The 22,864-nt window shown below is 44.2% G+C and overlaps 1 protein-coding gene across 1 annotated transcript in view; it reads left to right on the top strand.

The window, feature by feature from the left end:
* The window catches only part of JADE2 (jade family PHD finger 2), a 374,376-nt gene that overhangs the window by 61,849 nt on the left and 289,663 nt on the right, over nucleotides 1–22,864 (top strand). Inside the window, exons 2-3 of the mRNA XM_069763847.1 lie at nucleotides 18,367–18,424; nucleotides 18,509–18,594. Coding sequence (XP_069619948.1) covers nucleotides 18,367–18,424; nucleotides 18,509–18,594 — 144 coding nt within the window. The remainder of the gene's footprint in view (nucleotides 1–18,366; nucleotides 18,425–18,508; nucleotides 18,595–22,864) is intronic.

The following is a 22,864-nucleotide window of genomic DNA, read 5'->3' on the forward strand; positions in this document are numbered from 1 at the left end:
TGTAGATTTGATTTTCTGGCACACAGACAGCCCAATAATGTGTGTACTTTACTACAAGGTGTTTTGGTTCAAGACTGGATATGATATTACATGAACCAAAATGAATAAGTTCCTCGTGCTGTATCACTAATCTTGTATTGCATCTGAGTAACAGCCTGTAATAGGTGCTTGGTCACAGATCTTCCTTAAGGTGCCTTCACACATAACGATATTGTTAACGATATCGTTGCTATTTGTGACGTAGCAACGATATCGTTAATGAAATCGTTATGTGTGACAGCGACCAACGATCAGGCCCCTGCTGGGAGATCGTTGGTCGCTGAATAAAGTCCAGAACTTTATTTCGTCGCTGGACTCCTGCTGACATCGCTGGATCGGCGTATGTGACACCGATCCAGCGATGTCTTCACTGGTAACCAGGGTAAACATCGGGTAACTAAGCACAGGGCCGCGCTTAGTAACCCGATGTTTACCCTGGTTACCATGCTAAAAGTAAAAAAAAACAAACACTAGATACTTACCTACCGCTGTCTGTCCTCCAGCGCTGCGCTCTGCACTCCTCCTGTACTGGCTGTGAGCCGGAAAGCAGAGCGGTGACGTCACCGCTCTGCTTTCCGGCTCACAGACAGTACAGGAGGAGAGCAGAGAAGCAGAGCGCAGCGCTGGAGGACAGACAGCGGTAGGTAAGTATCTAGTGTTTTTTTTTTTTTACTTTTAGCATGGTAACCAGGGTAAACATCGGGTTACTAAGCGCGGCCCTGCGCTTAGTTACCCGATGTTTACCCTGGTTACCGGCATCGTTGGTCACTGGAGAGCGGTCTGTGTGACAGCTCTCCAGCGACCAAACAGCGACGCTGCAGCGATCCGGATCGTTGTCGGTATCGCTGCAGCGTCGCTTAATGTGAAGGGGCCTTTAGCCTGAAAACAAGATGTGAGCAGAGACTGTCGAGAAGTATATACGGTTCTCCTGGCATATACCTCCAATGGAAGGCTGTGACATTTCTAACTATATGTGAATAAATGTGTACTACTTAGTATACTTTTTTTTACTTTGTTTATTTATATAGTTAAACAGATTATCCTGTGTATGTTTGTTTGTTAGTTTTTAAGTACATAGTTAAAAACAAACAAACCGGTTGGTACCAGCATGTTATACCCGGCACCGGCTCTTCTTCCGACTACTGTCGACGGGGAGTTAACTGTCAATCCACATGATGTCGACTGTGATGCTCTGTCAACAGAGCAGAAAAGAAGATGCTACTCTGTCGTCATGACATTACTGGAAGCTGGTAAAAGCCCCTAAAAACAATTATACTTTTTTGCAAGTTCAACGTATTTGGAATTTTTTTCCCACTTTCCAGTTCATCACATGATAAAATGGATAGTGTCATTCATAAGTACAGGGTGGGCCATTTATATGAATACACCTAAACAAAATGGGAATGGTTGGTGATATCAACTTCCGGTTTGTGGCACATTAGTATATGGGAGGGGGAAAACTTTTCAAGATGGGTGGTGACCATGGCAGCCATTTTGAAGTCGCCCATTTTGGATCCAACTTTATTTTTTTCATTGGGAAGAGGGCCATGTAACACCAAACTTATTGAGAATTTCACAAGAAAAACAATGGTGTGCTTGGTGTTAGCGTAACTTTATTATTTCATGAGTTATTTACAAATTTATGACCACTTATAAAATGTGTTCAAAGTGCTGCCCATTGTGTTGGATTGTCAATGCAATTCTCTTCTCCCACTCTTGACACACTGATAGCAACACCTCAGAAGAAATGCTAGCACAGGCTTCCAGTATCCATTGTTTCAGATGCTGCACATCTCGTATCTTCACAGCATAGGCAATTGCCTACAGATGACCCCAAAGATAAAAGTCTAAGGGTATGTTTCCACGTGCAGGAAACGCTGCGTGTCTGACGCTGCATAGAGCCGCAGCGTCAGACACGCAGCGTCCAGATGTTACAGCATAGTGGAGGGGATTTAATGAAATCCCGTCTCCACTATGCGAGTTAACACGCACGTGGCGGCCCTGCGACTCCGGACATGCTGCGCGTCTTTTCAGATCGCAGCATGTCCGTATATCTTGCGGCGACGCTGCGTCGCCACAAGATATAGCACAGGGCCCTATGCGATGGGTGCGATGATGCCGGATGTGTGCTATGAACACATCCGGCATCATCGCGTCCCAGAAGGGGGCGGGGCTTACCGCAGAGCGGCAAAGCCGCTCCGACGATACCGCCGGCCATCCTGAAAGTGGACACATACCCTAAGGGGGTCAGATCAGGAGACCTTGGTGGCCTTTCAACTGGCCCACGACGATCAATCCACGTTCCAGGAAACTGTTCATGTAGGAATGCTTGGACCTGACACCCAAGATGGTGCACCACCACATTATGGGAGGCCACACGTAGCGGGTCACCACACATCCGAATACCCCCTCATCCCAGCCTTCGGCCTGCAGCAACGCTCCACTCTTGCCTTCTCTAGCAGCGACCCTGAGATCTCACTTCACCGCAGCCACCACCCTCGGTAAGCCATAAGACGCATGGATTATAAGAAGTACCACCATTTTATTAAAAAAAAGTTTTTTTTCCCTATTTTTTCCTATTTTTTTTTTCTTCTTAAAATTTGGAGTGCATCTTACAATCTGCAAAATAGGGTTTATCCAATCCTCTCTTCAGAAGCAGATAGCTGACTTCAGCGTGCAGGCGACCAGAGCACAAGACGTCACTGCCATATGTCACCAGTCATGTGCACGTCAACATCAGCTGTTGGCCTCTGATTAGCCGGCAGCATGTATTGCGTACAGACCCGAGATGTCTGTGCGCCACTATACTCTTCAGCTGAATGTGCTGACGTCGGCGGGCCCATCACCTGTGATGGTGACCTCTGCAACCACGGTATTTACGCCCATGTCTGCACTGGATGCATGGGTGCCTATGGACACAGTAGTTTATGAAAAGAAATACTCGCAATTATACTTTCCATGTTAGACAAATAAAACGTGAACTAAGCCTCCGTGTATATCAGGGGTGGGGAATTTTTTTTGTACCAAGAGCCATTTGGATATTTATACCATCCTTCGGGGGCCGTACAAACTCCGCCCACACAGTACATCTGACTCTGGCACTGGTGTCAGGACGTAATCTTTCATTGCATGCCCTTCAGTGTTCAGTAGTGAGCACTGCGTATGTGTGCTAACAGAGCAAGAAGAAATTAATGAGCTTGTGGCAGTCAAAATACAGCTCCCTGCCCAACAATGCTGTCCCTGAGAATCTGCTCGGGGACCTGATAAAAGGTCATATCGAGGGCCGTAAATGGCCCTGGGGCCTGAGGTTCCCCACCCCTGGTGTAGAATAATGAAATGTAGAGACAGCCCAAGTGAGTATGGTATGATGTGATTAATCAAGAATGTTTATGTTCAATTATTTTTGCTCCAATATATAAAATAAAAGTAATAATTGTTGCAACAATGTTTCATTACAAACTTTTAGAGTGACTGCACGTCCAACCTTTTTTAACCATTTCACTTTACTGCAAATTTCAATTTGCTTTATTAGCTAGTGGTAGCATTATATGTATGATCGCCCACAAGTGACTGTGCAATTACTGAGTCCTGGGCACCAAGTACTTGCCAAACAGATACAGCAAAATTTTACACAGGTTCCACTAAAATTGGCTTATAAGATAAATTACAAATTTACATTACAGTTTACAGTAAAAAAAATAAAAGGGCAGTTGCTCGTTAGCCCCATTGTTGTGGTTGCCCTCTGGTGTACCAGGTTTCTTGTTTTAGATTTGGGTAGGTTGGTCCTGACCTTCTAGCGGAGTCCTGTGTGGACTTTGTGCACTTAATATGTAGTTAGGATGTAAGAAAATCCATTGTTGCTCGTGTACTTACTAGTAATAAAGCGTGACTGTGACGCAGAGCCATGCACAATGCAGGGAGATAGACGACAAAGAGTTTGTTCTTACGGTACCTTCTTGCCAACATGTTTTGTTTTCCCCTTGGTGGATCGGTTTCTCTTTCTAGGAATAGCTCTTGCTCTGGGGTAAAGTCATTAAGAGAAGAATTACACTTCTGCACATCTGAGTAATTACAATGCACGTCTGTTATAAAAACTAGCTACGACTAATGGACTGCGCAGTATGCCAAAGCTCCACAAGAGGAGGAAATGTGTATGTCATCGGCCTGTAGGAATCCACAAGCAAAACTTTCCCCCTCTTACGCTGCTACAACTTTCTCTGCAGAAAATACTTACGATACTTTTTGGATTCTAGGACAGGGATTCAGAACCTGCGCCCACAATGCTCTTCTGTTCCTTGCTATCTCGGGCATCTGAAAACTTGAGAATTCCTCTCTTTTCAGCACTCCTGAGGGGAACTGGTGAGAAGGAAAGATGGCGGATCTCGCTCTTCATTGTAGTTATATAGTAGATGCAAAAAGCTCATCTGTTTTTGGAGCTTATAAAACTACAATATAAATAGCCTAGCTAGTGCAAGGCCACCTGCATTTCTTCTGTAGAGTGGACCCTAAAAATTGAACTATTACATGTACATTCAATATGCCATAAGTGGCCTTGGGACCCAAAAATTGTGTGCACCCTTGTCTTAGAATATCGAATTGTTACCTTTTTCACAAAATGTCATCAAGCTGGGAGTTGTTAACCGTCATCATCAGACTATGAACCATGCAGAAGCCACAGTACTGATGAGAATTAGTCCGTATCCCAAATAAACATTTACACCCAGGTACCTCATAGATTACAGCTTCTCTGGAGTTGTCTTTCTTTTCATCTTTATCTTGTCTAGATGCCATGATGACTTTTCACATCCACTGCTATTCACTGCAGACCTCCCTCTTCTCCAGTCTTTTGCAGCACATCCCAACACCGTGCACTTTAAAATAAGTGTCATTAAAATGCCCTCTGCATAAAAAAAATATCTGTTCATATTATAACCTAAATAAGCCTCTTATGGTATATGACCTTCAAACTGTCTTCCATTATCAGCTATAAGGGTACGTTCACATTTGCGGTTTGCGCCGCAGCGTCGCCGCCGCAACAAAACGCATGCGTCGTGCGGGCCTATCTTTAACATTGGCGCCGCATGGGGCCGCATGTGCATGCGTTGTGTTGCGTTGTGTTGCGTTTAACGCCGCATGCGGCGTTTGGGCGCACCTGTCTGGGCGCGGCAAACGCAACATGTTGCATTTTTCGGGCGGCGCCGACCTTTTAAAAAACGCATGCGTCGTGTCGACCCTATCTTTAATAATGGCGCCGCATGTGCATGCGTTTTGCTGCGTTTTTGTTTGCGTTGTGCGTTGCGGCGACGACGCTGCGGCGCACAACGCAAATGTGAACTTAGACTAACTGTCACACCATCTGCCCTAATGAACCATGGCCTGTACCATGCCTAATTTTCCATTATACCCCCCTCCGCAGCCCCTCAGTTTATTCCTCCCCTCTGCACAGCCCCTCAGTTTATTCTTCCCCTCTGCACAGCCCCTCAGTTTATTCTCCCCTGCACAGCCCCTCAGTTTATTCTGCCCCTCTGCACAACCCCTCAATTTATTTCCCCTCTGCACAACCCCTCAGTTTATTCACCCTCTGCACAACCCCTCAGTTTATTCCCACTGCACAGCCCCTCAGTTTATTCTACCCCTCTGCACAGCCCTTCAGTTTATTCCCCCTATCAGCACAGTGCCTGTTTATTCTCCCCCCTCTGCACAACCCCTCAGTTTATTCCTCTCCTCTGCACAACCCCTCAGTTTATTCTTCCCCTCTGCACAATCCCTCAGTTTATTCCTCCCCTCTGCACAATCCCTCACTTTATTCTCCCCCTCTGCACAATCCCTCAGTTTATTCCTCCCCTCAGGTTATTCCTCCCCTCTGCACAATCCCTCAGTTTATTCTTCCCCCTCTGTACAATCCCTCAGTTTATTCCTCCCCTCTGCACAGCCCCTCAGTTTATTCTCCCCATCAGCACAAGTGCATCCCTCTCGGATAGGCAGAAGATGGCACCTTAGGCAGGTGCCTACCCCTCATACCAGCCATGCACAACGGTATTAGTGAGGTGGGTCCCCGATATGTGGAACAGCTGTTATGGCGCCACATACGGCTGAACAGTTACCGTACCTCTAGACTCCTACATACACATAAGTGCTCTACTAGGCAAAGCTATTGGGTGTTTTTACAGGGGAGAATGACGCTGCCAGTGGATTTTTGGATTTTACTTCCTTGAAAGCTAATGGATCAAGCATTTAGATTTCCCCTTCCTGATCTGTCTCCCCACCATCATCTGTCCAAACACATCAGATGTTTGTCTTCTGCCGCCTTTACTGTGGAAGCGGGCCTTTTAGTTATTATTTCTATTCCTATCGAGGTGATTTTTCAGTCACAATTATGACCATATTGGCCACAAAATGGAGCATTGTGGTTGGCTTATGATGGGGTTGGAGCATCTAAAGATTATGGAGATCTTCTGATTTTCACCTGTCATATGATGTTGGAAAAAGAGAAGGCTCAGGCAGTCTAAATTCAAAGCCTAAGTCTTGTGTTTCCACAGAAGACGTGCCACCAGAGGAGTATGGCAGTAGCTTTGTCCGCTCTTTCCATTGAAAACACATGGATGTGTATAAGGGCGCCAAGATGGCCGAATCTTGTGTGTAAGGCCAACTTTAGAGCAAGCTTGTAATGTAGTTTCCTGTTGTCTGTCCCAGAACCCCTTGACTTTTCTTTAAACCATATTCTCCCATATCATAGTTCGACCCAGTGGTCCAGCTCTCTTCTTTTTTGATTCCCTGATTAAAAAAAAAAAAAAAAAAAAAAAAAAAATAACTTGGCTGTCACACACTGCAGTGTTTTGGCGTCATTGTAAGCCATTGTCAATGTGGCATGGTGTAATATGTTTTCCTGAAAAGTAATTATTTTATGAAAAAACAATTAGCTTTGAACAAATAACTTCTACAAGAGCCTAAATTGCCAATTTTATACATGTGCTAAAAGGTTAAAGGGAATTTGTCATCTGTCAGCACAGAATGACTGTTTAAAACAAGCTCAGTCACGCGATGCACCCTTGGCGTTGCCAAACCATCCAGTGCATCTTTCTGTTGGCGTATATCTTTGCCCTCATCCTCCTTGAACAATGTGACTTTACCAGGAGTCTGAATGAGGCCAATCCAATGGCTAACTGAGCCCCTGTGCTTAGTTTAAGCAGTCATTACAGACTCCTTGTAAGATAATGAACTCATGATACCTAAAAACGAACATTCCAACTGGAACTATTTGACATTAAACTTAAAGGGAACCTGTCACCCCAAAATGGAAGGAGAGCTAAGCCCTCCGGCATCAGGGGCTTATCTATAGCATTCTGTAATGCTGTAGATAAGCCCCCGATGTAACCTGAAAGATAAGAAAGAGGTAAGATTATACTCACCCAGGGGCGGTCCAGTCCGGCGCCTCCCATCTTCTTACGATCACGTCCTCTTGTCTTCACGCAGCAGCTCCTGTTGAGGGCAGAGCAAAGTACTGCTGTGCGCAGGCTCCCGGAAAGGTCATAGAGGCCCAGCGACTGCGCACTGCAGTACTTTGCTCTGCCCTCAACAGGAGCTGCGGCGTGAAGACAAGAAGAGGACGTCATCCTATGAAGATGAGAAGCCCCGGACCGGACTGTGACACCCATCGGACCAGACCGCAGCGGGAACTCCCCTGGGTATAATATAACCTCTTTTTTTCATCTTTCAGGATACATCAGGGGCTTATCTACAGCATTACAGAATGCTGTAGATAAGCCCTTGATGCCGATGGGCTTAGCTCAACTTCCATTTTGGGGGTGACAGGTTCCCTTTAATCGCTGAATGTAATATTACTAAATACTAAGTAATAAAGTGGTTCAGACCAAATGAAAAAACAAATACTCGCCTATTGGATTGGTGAATATGGGTGGTTTTTATTTTGGCATTTGAGAAGGGTTCTCCATTAATGGGCCACTGCTTTGAAGACTTACCCCATGAAAAGTTGGCAAGAAGGTCCTGCTTTGTTCTCCAGCCTCTGTGTGCTGCAGTCACCATTACTAAGAAGACAACATCTACTAGTGGAGAAAACCAAAGACAGCAAGCGCTGGCCCAGAGCCTGAGTCCGCAGCAGGTCGCTTCTGTAACGTGTAGCTGGCATTAGTTGGCTGTTTGTTCTTTCTATTTTTTTTTAAAAAACTCCAAACTTTGTATCCTTGTTTTCTGATTGTACTTACATGGGGGGACGGTTGCTTTTCTGATGCCATAGGCCTGTCCGTGTTCATATTTCTTCTCTGTTTAACACATTTTTTTCTCTCCATGGAAAATATCTTAATTATATTTATTACTAAGTCTCTGTAGGAATCTTGGATAAATCTCTGCGTTTCATTCATATTCATTTTCCCCTTCAGCCAGAGTTTAAGAGAAACCTCAATACATTGTTAACAGGTTGTCATTCATCTTCCAGTATTGCATCCCTGACAGCCAAGATGTGCTATTAAATCATCTTCCGGCACGCGGTATTCTTATTTCCTTGCCTGTATGATTAGGAGATGAAGTCACCGGGTGCAGATAAAGGGGTTGTCCCACCCACCATGACATGTTATATTCATTATACCTGAAGAAAAACAGGAAACTTTGTATTTACTGTATGCTAGACTACTTTACACAGCTACTAACAGCTTCTCTCTGGACTGTATGTGTGATGAGCCATTCAAAGGAGAACTCCTTTTAAAGAGGCATTCTCAGTATTGGGGCTCATACTCACTTGTGTGAAACTCGGATCAGACTCGCATGGCAATACCCGGCACTGCACCTGGCACTCAGGAGAGGAGCGTGCGGCTGCATGTATTCCTATGCGGCCACACGCTCTGATCTGAGTGTTGGCATCAGCGCCGGGTATTTTCATGCGAGACTCATCCGAGTTTCGCACAAGTGAGTATGAGCCCTTAAAAGTTGTCCCTTATCCAGGGGAAAAAGGATTACTTTCTGATCACTGGGAGATCAAGCAGAGAAACAAGGTTCTGAAGAGCCACAGCTGAACGGGAACGGAGGTTGATCATGTGCACTACCGCCCCATTCATTCTGTGTGTGAGTGCCAGAGATTGTTAATTGCACACTCAGCTGATCTTCGGCACTCCCATTAGGCCAGTCTCACACGTCCACATAATTCTGGTACCGGAGTTACCCGTGTCCGTGTATCCGTGTGCTCATGTGGCACATCAGTGTGGCACACGTGCGGCAGCCATGTGCCACCCGTGTGCCGCCTGAGGACCACATGGACCGTGCAGGAGAGACAGCGCTGTCCCCTGCGTGTGGTGCTGAAGCCGGCATTCATCCCTTCTGTCCTGCTCGGCTGAAAGCAGCGCTTGCAGGAGAGAAGGGATAAAAAATCAAGTTTTTTTTGTTAAAAATAAAGTAACTCATAGGGGTGGAGCCGCATATTCATCACTGTAATGAGCGGTACCACGTGACGCTCACACAGGACAAGCTGCGGCGCTGAGAGGAGGCATCGCGGGAGCTGGGTGAGTATTTCTCTGCAAGCAGGCGGGCGCAAGGGGGGTGGGGAGGGGTGGGAGGCATTAGATGACCCCCAAACTTTATTTTTAACAAAAACTTGATTTTTCATCCCTTCTCTCCTGCGAGCGCTGCTTTCAGCCGAGCAGGACAGAAGGGATGAATGCCGATTTCAGCACCACACATAGGGGACAGCACTTACTGTAGCGCTGTTCCGTGAGGTCCTCAGGCGGCAGACGGACAGCATCCGTGTGCGGTACGTGTTTACACGGACCCATTGACTTTAATGGGTCTGTGTGAGCCGTGCGCTCCCACGAACACTGACATGTCTCCGTGTTTTGCAAACGGACACACGGTCCATGAAAACACGCTGACATGTGCAGAGACACATTTTAATGTGTCTAAGTGAGTCAGTGTCTCCGGTACGTGAGGAAACTGTCACCCCACGTACCGGAGCCACTGACGTGTGAAACCGGCCTTAGAGTGAATGGAGAGGCAGTGCGCATGATCAACCACCGCTCTCTTTAGCCATCGATCTTCATAGCCCTAGTGTCACAGGGTTACCGCAACAGAAATGAGCCAGAAGACCACAACGTCTGTTTGCTCCTGTCACAAAAAGAAGCACTTCACCTTTTTCTTAAAGTATTAATTTCTTTTGGCAGTACAGAGGTTAATCGTCCATGTTGTGAGCTCTGGGAGGCTAGGCTCACAGCAGGGCAGGGATAGCCACTCCTACTCCCTATATAATCTGTGTCCTGATTAAAACCCATGTCAGAGCTAGCTTATGCTGCATGGCTTAGAAGAGAGGTGTTCATATGAGGAGTTTGAAGGAGTTATCAGTGACTTTGTAAGGTGGGTTTGTAAGTGTGATAATTCCCTTTCCTTCACCCACTTTGGTTCTTCCCCATCCTCCACTTGCCAGTGCATTCCTCTATTTGTGAGTGAATATTTATATGCCTTGTCTTTTCAGTTGCCATTGTTCGTGTTGCCTTGTTCGTCTGGTTGGTGTACTGCGGTGCACTGAAGCTTCCCTCTTCCCTGGGTGGGGGAAGGAAACAGACAGGGTGGATTCAGGAGAGAAGGCAAGGTTGGTGGCCCAGCCATCTTCACCTTCAGAAGTATCCCAGGAAATAGGGCGAGCTAGGGCACCCCACTAGTGTTAGGGGCAGGGAAGGAGCTCCTGGTCCCGGGTTACCTGACATTTGAGTCGGTTGGACCCCCAGCAATCTGCAAGTTGTCTCTTATCCATTGAAAATAACATAACTTTAAAACTTAACCCCTTTACCCCCAAGGGTGGTTTGCACGTCAATGACCAGGCCAATTTTTACAATTCTGACCACTGTCCCTTTATGAGGTTATAACTCCGAAACGCTTCAACGGATCCTGGTGATTCTGACATTGTTTTCTCGTGACATATTGTACTTCATGATAGTGGTAAAATTTCTTTGATAGTACCTGCGTTTATTTGTGAAAAAAACGGAAATTTGGCGAAAATTTTGAAAATTTCGCAATTTTCAAACTTTGAATTTTTATGCAATTAAATCACAGAGATATGTCACACAAAATACTTAATAAGTAACATTTCCCACATGTCTCCTTTACATCAGCATAATTTTGGAACCAATTTTTTTTTTTGTTAGGGAGTTATAAGGGTTAAAAGTTGTCCAGCAATTTCTCATTTTTACAACACCATTTTTTTTTTAGGGACCACGTCTCATTTGAAGTCATTTTGAGGGGTCTATATGATAGAAAATGCCCAAGTGTGACACCATTCTAAAAACTGCACCCCTCAAGGTGCTCAAAACCACATTCAAGAAGTTTATTAACCCTTCAGGTGTTTAATAGGAATTTTTGGAATGTTTAAATAAAAATGAACATTTAACTTTTTTACACAAAAAATTTACTTCAGCTCCAATTTGTTTTATTTTACCAAGGGTAAGAGAAGAAATTGGACTTCAAAAGTTGTTGTCCAATTTGTCCCGAGTACGCTGATACCCCATATGTGGCAGTAAACCACTGTTTGGGCGCATGGGAGAGCTCGGAAGGGAAGGAGCGCCGTTTGACTTTTCAATGCAAAATTGACAGGAATTGAGATGGGACGCCATGTTGCGTTTGGAGAGCCACTGATGTGCCTAAACATTGAAACCCCCCACAAGTGACACCATTTTGGAAAGTAGACCCCCTAAGGAACTTATCTGGATGTGTGGTGAGCACTTTGACCCACCAAGGGCTTCACAGAAGTTTATAATGCAGAGCCATAAAAATAAAACAAAATTTTTTTCCCACAAAAATTATTTTTTAGCCCCCAGTTTTGTATTTTCCCTAGGGTAACAGGAGAAATTGGACCCCAAAAGTTGTTGTCCAATTTGTCCTGAGTACGCTGATACCCCATATGTGGGGGGGAACCACCGTTTGGGCGCATGGGAGGGCTCGGAAGGGAAGGAGCGCCATTTGGAATGCAGACTTAGATGGAATGGTCTGCAGGCGTCACATTGCGTTTGCAGAGCCCCTAATGTACCTAAACAGTAGAAACCCCCCACAAGTGACCCCATATTGGAAACTAGACCCCTCAATGAACTTATCTAGATGTGTTGTGAGAACTTTGAACCCCCAAGTGTTTCACTACAGTTTATAACGCAGAGCCGTGAAAATAAAAAATCTTTTTGTTTTCCCACAAAAATTATTTTTTAGCCCCCAGTTTTGTATTTTCCCAAGGGTAACAGGAGAAATTGGTCCACAAAAGTTGTTGTCCAATTTGTCCTGAGTACGCTGATACCCCATATGTTGGGGTAAACCCCTGTTTGGGCACACAGGAGAGCTCGGAAGGGAAGGAGCACTGTTTTACTTTTTCAACGCAGAATTGGCTGGAATTGAGATCGGACGCCATGTCGTGTTTGGAGAGCCCCTGATGTGCCGAAACAGTGGAAACCCCCCAATTATAACTGAAACCCTAATCTAAACACACCCCTAACCCTAATTCCAACGGTAACCCTAACCACACCTCTAACCCTGACACACCCCTAACCCTAATCCCAACCCTATTCCCAACTGTAAATGTAATCTAAACCCTAACCCTAACTTTAGCCCCAACCCTAACTGTAGCCCCAACCCTAACCCTAGCCCTAACCCTAGCCCTAACCCTAGCCTTAACCCTTTTTTTATGGTTTGGCGCTTTTATACGATAAAAACTATTTTACAGAAAAAATAATTATTTTTGCATCGCTTTATTCTCAGGACTATAACTTTTTTATTTTTTTGCTGATGATGCTGTATGGCGGCTCTTTTTTTGCGGGACAAGATGACGCTTTCAGCGGTACCATGGTTATTTATATCTGTCCTTTTGATCGCGTGTTATTCCACTTTTTGTTCGGCGGTATGATAATAAAGCGTTGTTTTTTGCCTCGTTTTTTTTTTTTTTTTCTTACGGTGTTTACTGAAGGGGTTAACTAGTGGGACAGTTTTATAGGTCGGGTCGTTACGGACGCGGCGATACTAAATGTGTACTTTTATTGTTTTTTTTTTTTTATTTAGATGAAGAAATGTATTTATGGGAATAATATTTTTTTTTTTTTTCATTATTTTGGAATATTTTTTATTTTTTTAACACATTTGGAAAATTTTTTTTTTACTTTTTTACTTTGTCCCAGGGGGGGACATCACAGATCAGTGATCTGACAGTTTGCACAGCACTCTGTCAGATCACTGATCTGACATGCAGCGCTGCAGCCTTCACAGTGCCTGCTCTGAGCAGGCTCTGTGAAGCCACCTCCCTCCCTGCAGGACCCGGATCCGCGGCCATCTTGGATCCGGGGCTGGAGGGAGCAGGGAGGGAGGTGAGACCCTCGCAGCAACGCGATCACATCGCGTTGCTCCGGGGGTCTCAGGGAAGCCCGCAGGGAGCCCCCTCCCTGCGCGGTGCTTCCCTGCACCGCCGGCACATCGCGATCATCTTTGATCGCGGTGTGCCAGGGGTTAATGTGCCGGGGGCGGTCCGTGACCGCTCCTGGCACATAGTGCCAGATGTCAGCTGCGATAAGCAGCTGACACCCGGCCGCGATCGGCCGCGCTCCCCCCGTGAGCGCGGCCGATCGGCTATGACGTACTATCCCGTCCAGGGTCAGATAAGCCCAGGGCACCTCGACGGGATAGTACGTCTAAGGTCACAGAGGGGTTAAACATCCCTTTAGTATCTTTTCGGCCTCATTCAGACATTAATGTTTCATGCACATTTCCCATCACTGTACACGTAGCCATTATAGTCTATGGGCATGTTCACGGAGAAAAATAATAAATATCCATTTTCGTTTTTATGGATCAAACTGACCAGTGTCAGTCAGGGAGTCCATGAAAAACGGCACAGGATTCCATCTGCCTCACATCCAAGTGCTGTGCATTTATTACTGTTTATGGGCTGGAGGAGCTTTCATTTTTCTCATTTTTCTCATTTTTCTCTGACGAAGCCGCGGCGGCGGCGATACGCGTGGGGTTCGGTCTTTACACCCCCTCCTGTCTATTGATCAAGCATTTGTGGCATGTGGCTCTGCAGCATTTTCTTAGCCTCTTGGGTTTTTTGGCTCCACTTCATTATATCTCAGACACAGCTGAGTATTCTTGTGGCGGTTAGCCGTCTATAGATTCTCTATAGGGGAGCCTCTTCATTCAGGCTATGTTTTACTAGAGCCTATTTATGTAGTTTGAGCCCTATCTTAGTTTTGGATACACAATTTGCATGTCTTCATCATCCTTGGATTTAAACAGTCTATTTATATTTAGGAGTTCTTATTTTGTGTACTGTTTACTATATGTACGATAATTATATTACATTATTGCCTCTTTTCTTATGATATACTTAGGCTCTCGTCTATATGTGATTATATATCTAGGATGATTTGACAGTATATAATGTGTGAACTTTGTTGTTTATCCATCAGGAAATAGTGGGGTGTTTTTACACGTTGGTGTATTTTAAGTGTTTTTATGTGCTTGTTGTGGTGTCCAATAAACATGTTTTGTTACTTTATTATATGGCCATATGCACATGCGACTGCTGCAGCCAATGTGTGCCATACCCCAATATTTGGTTGAGGCAGTCCCGTGTGTGGTCAGTATGTCATTGCTGTGGCAGCACTGGAATGGCATTTACCGTAAGTGACAGAAGCGTCTTTTTAACTCTTGTCCTCTTTTCTACTCTTGCCCATTTTTCATTTCTAAAACTGGAACCTCCTGGTAAGGCAGAAATGGAGTATAATTGTCAAAAATGGGCCTCCAAAGATTCTTTAATTTTCCTTGTATTTTTTGTTGGTTTCGGCAGGGTTGCCTGGTTTGCATAATTTAGAACAATTAAAGAAAAACTAAATAAATAAATAAATCAAACTTGCCTTCTATCAAAGGAACATTAAACAGAAAATAGGGAAAAAATCTGTTTCTGTCCTCCCTCAACACCCGCTTATTCTTGGATCCTTTTTTTTTTTCTCTCGTATTGCAACTAAAACTAAAATATTTATTAAGAATTCTGCTGTATGTTTCAAGAGCTAAGCCATTTAGCCTTCCTCCTCATGACTAAGAGATGAGGAATGATGAAGGGGTTGTCTGATCACTATGGGCAAGTGTTTCTTTGTGTCATTTACTTCCAGATTTAGTGTTTCTTTAATATTTTTCTAAAGGCATGCAGTTTTCTCTGGGTTTGTGCTGCCTAGCCTTAAAGACTTTGTCCATTACTTTTTTTTTATTGATACCTATTATTAGGACACAACATCAATGTCTGATCAGCCGGCCCAAGGCACCCAGACGATCATCAGTCACCGGTGTTGGCACCGGCCGGGAGTACTCTCTTGTGGAGCTGGCCATCTTCTCATGGTGGCCAAGGCTTGGCACTATGGCGTGGTACTACATATCTGCTTCCTATTCATATCTGTAGGAAGTGGATGTGCAGTACTCTGCTGCGGCAACTAACAGAAGGGGTGAGTAATGGAGAGACGCCCCCATGACTAACCCCATAGTGATATTCTAAATAAAACTACCCAGAATAAAGTCCTTACATTGAAATAAAGACACATGCTATTTTTTCTCAGTCTGATTTGATCTTAAAAAAAAATTTCAGCTGCAGGGAAACATAGAATAACATTAGTCAGAGATTCTTTTTATCAGTTTGCACTTGTCCATTTTTCTCGCAGTGAGTATGAGCCCTTAAAGGGTTGATTGCTTAGAGGTTTCTCATGAAGGTTTTCTATTAAAGCAAGAGGTCCCCATCCATTGTGAGTAAGAACAGAATGGTCACTGTGTAATCCTCCGTATCTCCTGCAGCAGCCTGTGCCGTAGAAATACATGGCTGGCCAAGGGTTCCCCTGGAAATTCTGCTCCTTGCTCCCAAGACACTGAGCACAGTATCCCTGGGGCGACTTTCTGAGGGTGTTTCTTTTAATTAGACAACTCCTTTAAGTTTTGATCACCAAGCACGATATGATGACTGGTGGTCATTATAAGGCTTTTACTATGAAAATTTGAATTAAATAAAATGTGGCTCACATGAGACTGGAGATAATTTTGTCTTAGATGATCTTGATCATTTAAAGGGAACCTGTCACCCCCAAAATCGACGATGAGCTAAAGGTACCTTCACACTAAGCGACGCTGCAGCGATCCAGACAACGATCCGGATCGCTGCAGCGTCGCTGTTTGGTCGCTGGAGAGCTGTCACACAGACCGCTCTCCAGCGACCAACGATGCCGGTAACCAGGGTAAACATCGGGTTACTAAGCGCAGGGCCGCGCTTAGTAACCCGATGTTTACCCTGGTTACCATCCTAACAGTAAAAAAACCAAACGCTTCATACTTGCCTTCCGCTGTCTGTCCCCGGCGCTGTGCTTCTCTGTACTGGCTGTGAGCACAGCGGCCGGAACGCACAGTGGTGACGTCACCACTCTGCTTTCCGGCCGCTGTGCTCACAGTGAGTGCAGGAAAGCACAGCGCCGGGGACAGACAGCGGAAGGTAAGTATGAAGCGTTTGTTTTTTTTACTTTTAGGATGGTAACCAGGGTAAACATCGGGTTACTAAGCGCGGCCCTGCGCTTAGTAACCCGATGTTTACCCTGGTTACTAGCGAAGACATCGCTGAATCGGTGTCACACACGCCGATTCAGCGATGTCAGCGGGAGATCCAGCGACGAAAGAAAGTTCTGGCCTTCTAGCCCCGACCAACGACATCACAGCAGGATTCTGATCGCTGCTGCCTGTCAAACTGAACGATATCGCTAGCCAGGACGCTGCAACGTCACGGATCGCTAGCGATATCGTTTAGTGTGAAGGTACCTTAAGCCCACCAACATCAGGGGCTTATCTACAGCATTCTGTAGATAAGCCCCCGATGTATCCTGAAAGATGAGAACAAGAGGTTAGATTATACTCACCCATGGGCGTTCCCGCTGTGGTCCGATGGGCGTCGCGGTCCGGGGCCTCCCATCTTCATAGGATGACGTCCTCTTCTTGTCTTCACGATGCGGCTCTGGCGCAGGCGTACTGTGTCTGCCCTGTTGAGGACAGAGCAAAGTACTGCAGTGTACAGGTGCCGGGCCTCTCTGACCTTTCCCGGCGCCTGCGGACTTCAGTACTTTGCTTGAAGACAAGAAGAGGACGTCATCGTAAGAAAACGGGAGCTCCCAGACCGGACCGCGATGTCCACAGCAGCGGGACCGCCCCTGGGTGAGTATAATTTAACCTCTTTTTCTCATCTTTCAGGATACATCGGGGGCTTATCTACAGCATTCCAGAATGCTGTAGATAAGCCCCTGATGCCGGTGGGCTTAGCTCATTGTCGATTTTGGGGGTGACAGGTTCCCTTTACGGTTTATCTTACAGTTTATCCCCAATAAATCCATATCATAAGGTTGTATATAGACTGTAGCATTCCGATGCACCGATGGAACATTCAGCACACATAGTTTTACCATGGATGAGTAAGGTTTAAAGCATTTTTTGTGTTTAATTTTGAAGCTTGTACACTCCAATTTCTACTTCCAAGCAATCAATGTAAATGTGCCCTAATAGCAATAAAAAATGTCTAATCTTTTACAGCTTAGGCTGCGTTCTCACAATGAGCCTTTGCTGTGTTCCTAATGTTGCTGAATTTCTGCACCTGTTACTCCGATTAGGTTACTTGCCCTTTTTTCATTGCGTTTTGTGTGTGCTTTTTTACCATGTTTTTATTTTGTTTTTGGTGCTGCGTTTTTGCTCTTTTTTGTGTGTTATGCTTTAAATAAAGCTGATTTGGTTTTGATACTTCCTGTTTTTTTTTTTCTTTGACAAAACTTTATGGCTATGCTTAGGTGCAGATTACATGAGTTTTTAATGCATCTCCAGTGTGGAAATGCGCTAAAAACCCACTGGCATCTTTATGCTGCAGATTTTCCATATCTAATATAAGTCTATTGGAAAATCCCCCAGAAAACGCATCATACCCACAAGAGAAATTGACATGCTCTGGATTTGAAACACGCACCGCAGGTTGGTTTACACAGTGTTAAATAGAAGCACATTGGGCAGGAGATTTCTATAAATCCCATCCATTTTGCTGGAACTGTAAGACGTTGATGGAGCAAAATCACGCAGCTTCAAAACGCGTCAAATGCTGATTGTGGGAACGTAGCCTCAAAGTTACAGTGAGAAACATTGAATATATGAGCTCCGTCAGCCGTACCCCTAAGCCACCTCTGCCTTCAAAACCATTTGCTTGTGTCTGTGGCAAATCCCCCCCGATCAGTCAGATAACTGTATCTCGTTTAGTATTACATTATAGTCCAACTAAGGAAATATTTTCCTTTTGTTTTTTAGATGGAAGAGAAGAAGAGGAATTTCTCGTTAAGCAGCGATGACTCTGACACCACTGATAGTAAGACATTAATGTGATGGCCAGTGTGCAATGACTAGATATATGCTGTACCTTCTGCGCATTTATGGCTTGTTCTCTCTGTAGGTCACACAACATCCTGGTCAAGATGTTCCAAAACGCCAACCACAAAAAACACCTGGACCAGGCAGAAGGAGAAGAAACCATCAGAGGTGCGTTTAATAGCTCTCTCTAGGGATCTAGTCTTCTACTGTGTCTAGCTAGGCCAAAAGTGTGTTTTGGTGTATGCTTGCCGGGTTTACACCTGGGTCCTTTTTTCTTTCTTAAGAAGATTCAAGGTTGGATATGGGCACTCATATTGGTACAGGTAACCGGTTTTTACCTTAATGACATGTAAAGGTTCCCTTCATATGTTACCTCTTTGGTAGCTTCCAACATTTCCATCAGGACTATCCTCATATCTGTGATGTCTGTTGCTTATACAAATATCTTTTAGCCTTGCTTACATTTAAGGCCCCTCCCCCATAATCATGAAAGGTAACCCTGTCAATTTTGGGGGGGGATCAGCCAACCTTCTAATAGGTATGGTGACCTCCCAACTCTGCAGAAGGTGGGGCAGATTGGCTGTTGGAATTTAAAGGCTTTACGTTTTGTTCTCTGGGAGAGTAGCCGCCACCATAGTAATCTGGCAGTGGGTTTCTTTGCTCTCCCCATTGAAAAAACATGAACGCTCCGCCAAGCCGAGCAGTTCCTGTATGAGTTTAGAGCGATATCTGCCGGATGCAAGAACAAGCTTCACAGAAAAAAATAAAAAATCCCAATCCGAAAGATGGGCAGGAAAAATTGTAAGCTTCCAATAAAATCTGAATTTATTCATGAATATAATGAAAAAAATACAAATCCATAATAGTACAGGCTCAAAAAAATGGACTGGTGGTTGAGCCCAATAGTAATGTACAACAAAATATTAATAAGGTGGATTGATGTATTCATTATTAATGACAATATGTGGGAAATATCCAAAGTAAATGAGATGCAACCAAATTTACCTAGAAGTAGTGAACCGAAAAAGGGAACACAAAAGAATATTCAAAAAATATCTAAAATAGCACCCATAATTTTAATTCTTATTTCATAAATCAGTAGTACACGTGAAAATAAGAAACTCTACAATATATCTTATTACATAAATCTGTTTCTATTTCTCCTCCTGAATTGATCTTTCATCCTGAGTTTGTGGATAAAACCTGTATTCAGTAAAGGCAGATTTCTCCATTGCTGAGATAGGAGATAACAGTTGGTGCTTATAGCATTCTATGGAGAGGCGGAGGGTAAGGGGAGACACAGACCACCTGCTTCACTTCTCAATAGAACTGTATAAGCACCAACTGTCATCTCCTGTCTCCGTGATGGGGAAGTCTGTATTCCCAGAAGACACCGAGTACCCGTGAAATGAGCATGGAAGACCAGTCCAGGCACATGCGACGCAAAAATGGACTCCATCAGTTCCTCTTTGTGAGACACATTGTGTGACGTGTCCACATTAATACCGGCTAATGTGTTCCCGGTAACGAGGGGCCATTACTGTCATTAGCCCAGTGTGCCCAGGCCTTCAGTCTGGATCATGTCGGAGCTCTCAGCCCTGCTGGTGTTTGTAGCAGTCTCGCTCAGTAATGGCGGAGTGTTATTTCTCCCCACTGGCAATCATGTGTGCACTTGTTAGTCTCCAGTGTAGTGTCACTCTTCTGCCGTCCCCGTGCTGAGCCCCCAGGCATGTTTCTGTTCCTCTCCTAACAGTAAATGAAGTCTGTAGGAGGAGTGCAGTCAGGTTATGGAGGCAGCTCGGAGTAATGTTTTCTGAGGTAAATGTTGGGTTTTGCGCTGTCATTTCACATTTAATGTGATATATATGTGAGCATGTTGGGCTTTGTAGTTTCCTCTTGAATTTTGAATACATCCGAGAACATTACCGCCAGTAAATATACATACGATCGGTAACTGCAGACTCCACTTTTCATGCTGTTTTAATAGTTAAGACGATAAAACTGCGTTTGATAAAGACCAAAGGTTCTGAGGGCTTTTATGGGAAGCAAGTGTGGCCATTTTGATTTAAGGGCTTGCTCACAATTGCGTATAAATGGGACCAGAGCAATGCGAGAAAACAAGGCTATTTATATACTATAGATCTAGAAGTAGATTTCTGAAAAGTTCTGATTGGATCATTATTGGCTTAAGCCCACCATGCACAAAACTTTTACCTGACCAATGTCCGACTGCCGGTATCAGAAAAGAAGTCGTCCATGTTGAAAATTTTAATCTACTTATTAGTTCACAAAATATTTTTTCCAAACGCTGTATTGGTGGAAGCATTCAGAGAATCATTCAATTAGTGGTTGATCAGCCATCATCCTATTACCATCTAATGTGAACAGGCCCTTCAGGATGTCAGCAGAGTTGGATATTTGGCCCATCCCCTATGGTGACCAGAAAATTGCCCACAGGAAAAATTGCCCACAGGAAAAATTGCCCACACGGAAAATTGCCAATTGCAGCATCACAAAGTTTCAGATCTATGAAATTTCAGGTGCAAGGTGTTCACATGATATGTGAAAAGTGCCCACAGACATGAATACCCACAGGAAAACAGTAGAGAGTTATAGGTGAGATGCTCTGCAGAACAGAATAGCATAGAGCTATAGGCTAAATGCTCTGCAGGACAGGGGGATAGTATGCAGGTATATGTGAGATGCTCTGCAGGGCAGAAGAATAATATAGAATTATAGGTGAGATGCTCTGCAGGGCAGAAGAATAATATAGAATTATAGGTGAGATACTCTGCAGTGCAGAAGAATAATATAGAATTATAGGTGAGATACTCTGCACGACAGGAGAATAATATAGAATTATAGGTGAGATACTCTGCAGGACAGGGGAATAATATAGAATTATAGGTGAGATGATCCGCAGGGCAGGAGAATAATATAGAATTATAGGTGAGATACTCTGCAGGGCAGGAGAATAATATAGAATTATTTGAGATGCTCTGCAGGGCAGGAGAATAATATAGAATTATAGGTGAGATGCTCTGAAGGGCAGGAGAATAATATAGAATTATAGGTGAGATGCTCTGCAGGGCAGGAGAATAATATAGAATTGCAGGTGAGATGCTCTGCAGGGCAGGAGAATAATATAGAATTGCAGGTGAGATGCTCTGCAGGGCAGGAGAATAATATAGAATTGTAGGTAGATGCTCATCCCCTATAGGTTTATACCCTGTAATGTTCCTGCTATTCTTGCTATTTTGGCTTTTCTATACCCCAGAATGTGTCATGAGTACACAGATGAACATTGTGCCCAGATAAAGCCTTTTTTTTTTTTTTTAAGGAAATGTTTTATTTTTTTAAATCTTGGCATTATTCCAAGGATTTATCAGGTCAATCCCACATTTGTCGATGTTCCAAATAACTTATCACATTCACGGTCCCAATCTCTCTACAGTCCCATCGAGTTCTTCCAGAGCGGTTGGTGAGACCTGGGTAGGGACGGACACACATGTAACGTATTGATGGATCGCCCCCTGACACTTAGCACTTTAATTACCGTAGCTCATTGATCCGTCTGATAAACTCTGAACGCCAGCCATTTACCCAGGCGCATAGAGACTGATTGAATCATTTGACTGTTATTATCACAGTGTAGCCGCAGTATATCCATGTGATTGATGGGCTTGTTTCACTGTCTTCGGATTTCTTAGACGTCTGCCAACAAAACATTGACGTTTAGCTGTGACAGGTTTAGTGCCATTTGAATGAATAAAAAGTTTTTAATATTTTTTTTAGGTTACCAGAATAATTTTCCGGAATGGTACAAAGACTGCCATGTTGGCGGAGATAGTGGTAGCCTTATATGTTCAATAGAAGGACCGTCTCCTGTACAACATGCACCGTATTTCATGCATTCACACATCGATCCGTCTCATGACCTCTACAAGATTATCATTTAATTACGCAGAACTGGATTGAGTTAATCAATGTGAGGACATCATTGTAAAGCGCTTTGGCACTTCGGGTCAGTGACCGCTGACATGCAGTTTGTTAATGAAACTTCCGTGTGGAGCATAAAATGTTCCCCGGAGAATTGTGCAAGATACAGTCCCTTACCACTAAGCAGCTAATTTGATATGACTTATGTTTGACAATACAAACGGCATATTTTATTAAATAGATCTCTTAGACCCAATGAAGCTGGTATTTATATTTTGATGCATGTCAGAATGGTTGCATAGTCCTTTATGAAAGTTTTCCTGCCTGAAATTTGGTCTCGTGCAGATGACCATACTATCGGTCCGAGTGTGATCTGACAAAACATTGGATTGCAGTTGGGTCAATGTTATTCTATGGTGCCTTCCTCATGTCAGATTTTATCCTTGGACATAGCCAATCTGGGGCAAAAATTGCAGCATGCCCAAATTTGACTGATATT

Source organism: Ranitomeya imitator, chromosome 4 (genome assembly GCF_032444005.1).
Source record: "Ranitomeya imitator isolate aRanImi1 chromosome 4, aRanImi1.pri, whole genome shotgun sequence".
NCBI classification, from domain to species: Eukaryota; Metazoa; Chordata; class Amphibia; order Anura; family Dendrobatidae; genus Ranitomeya; species Ranitomeya imitator.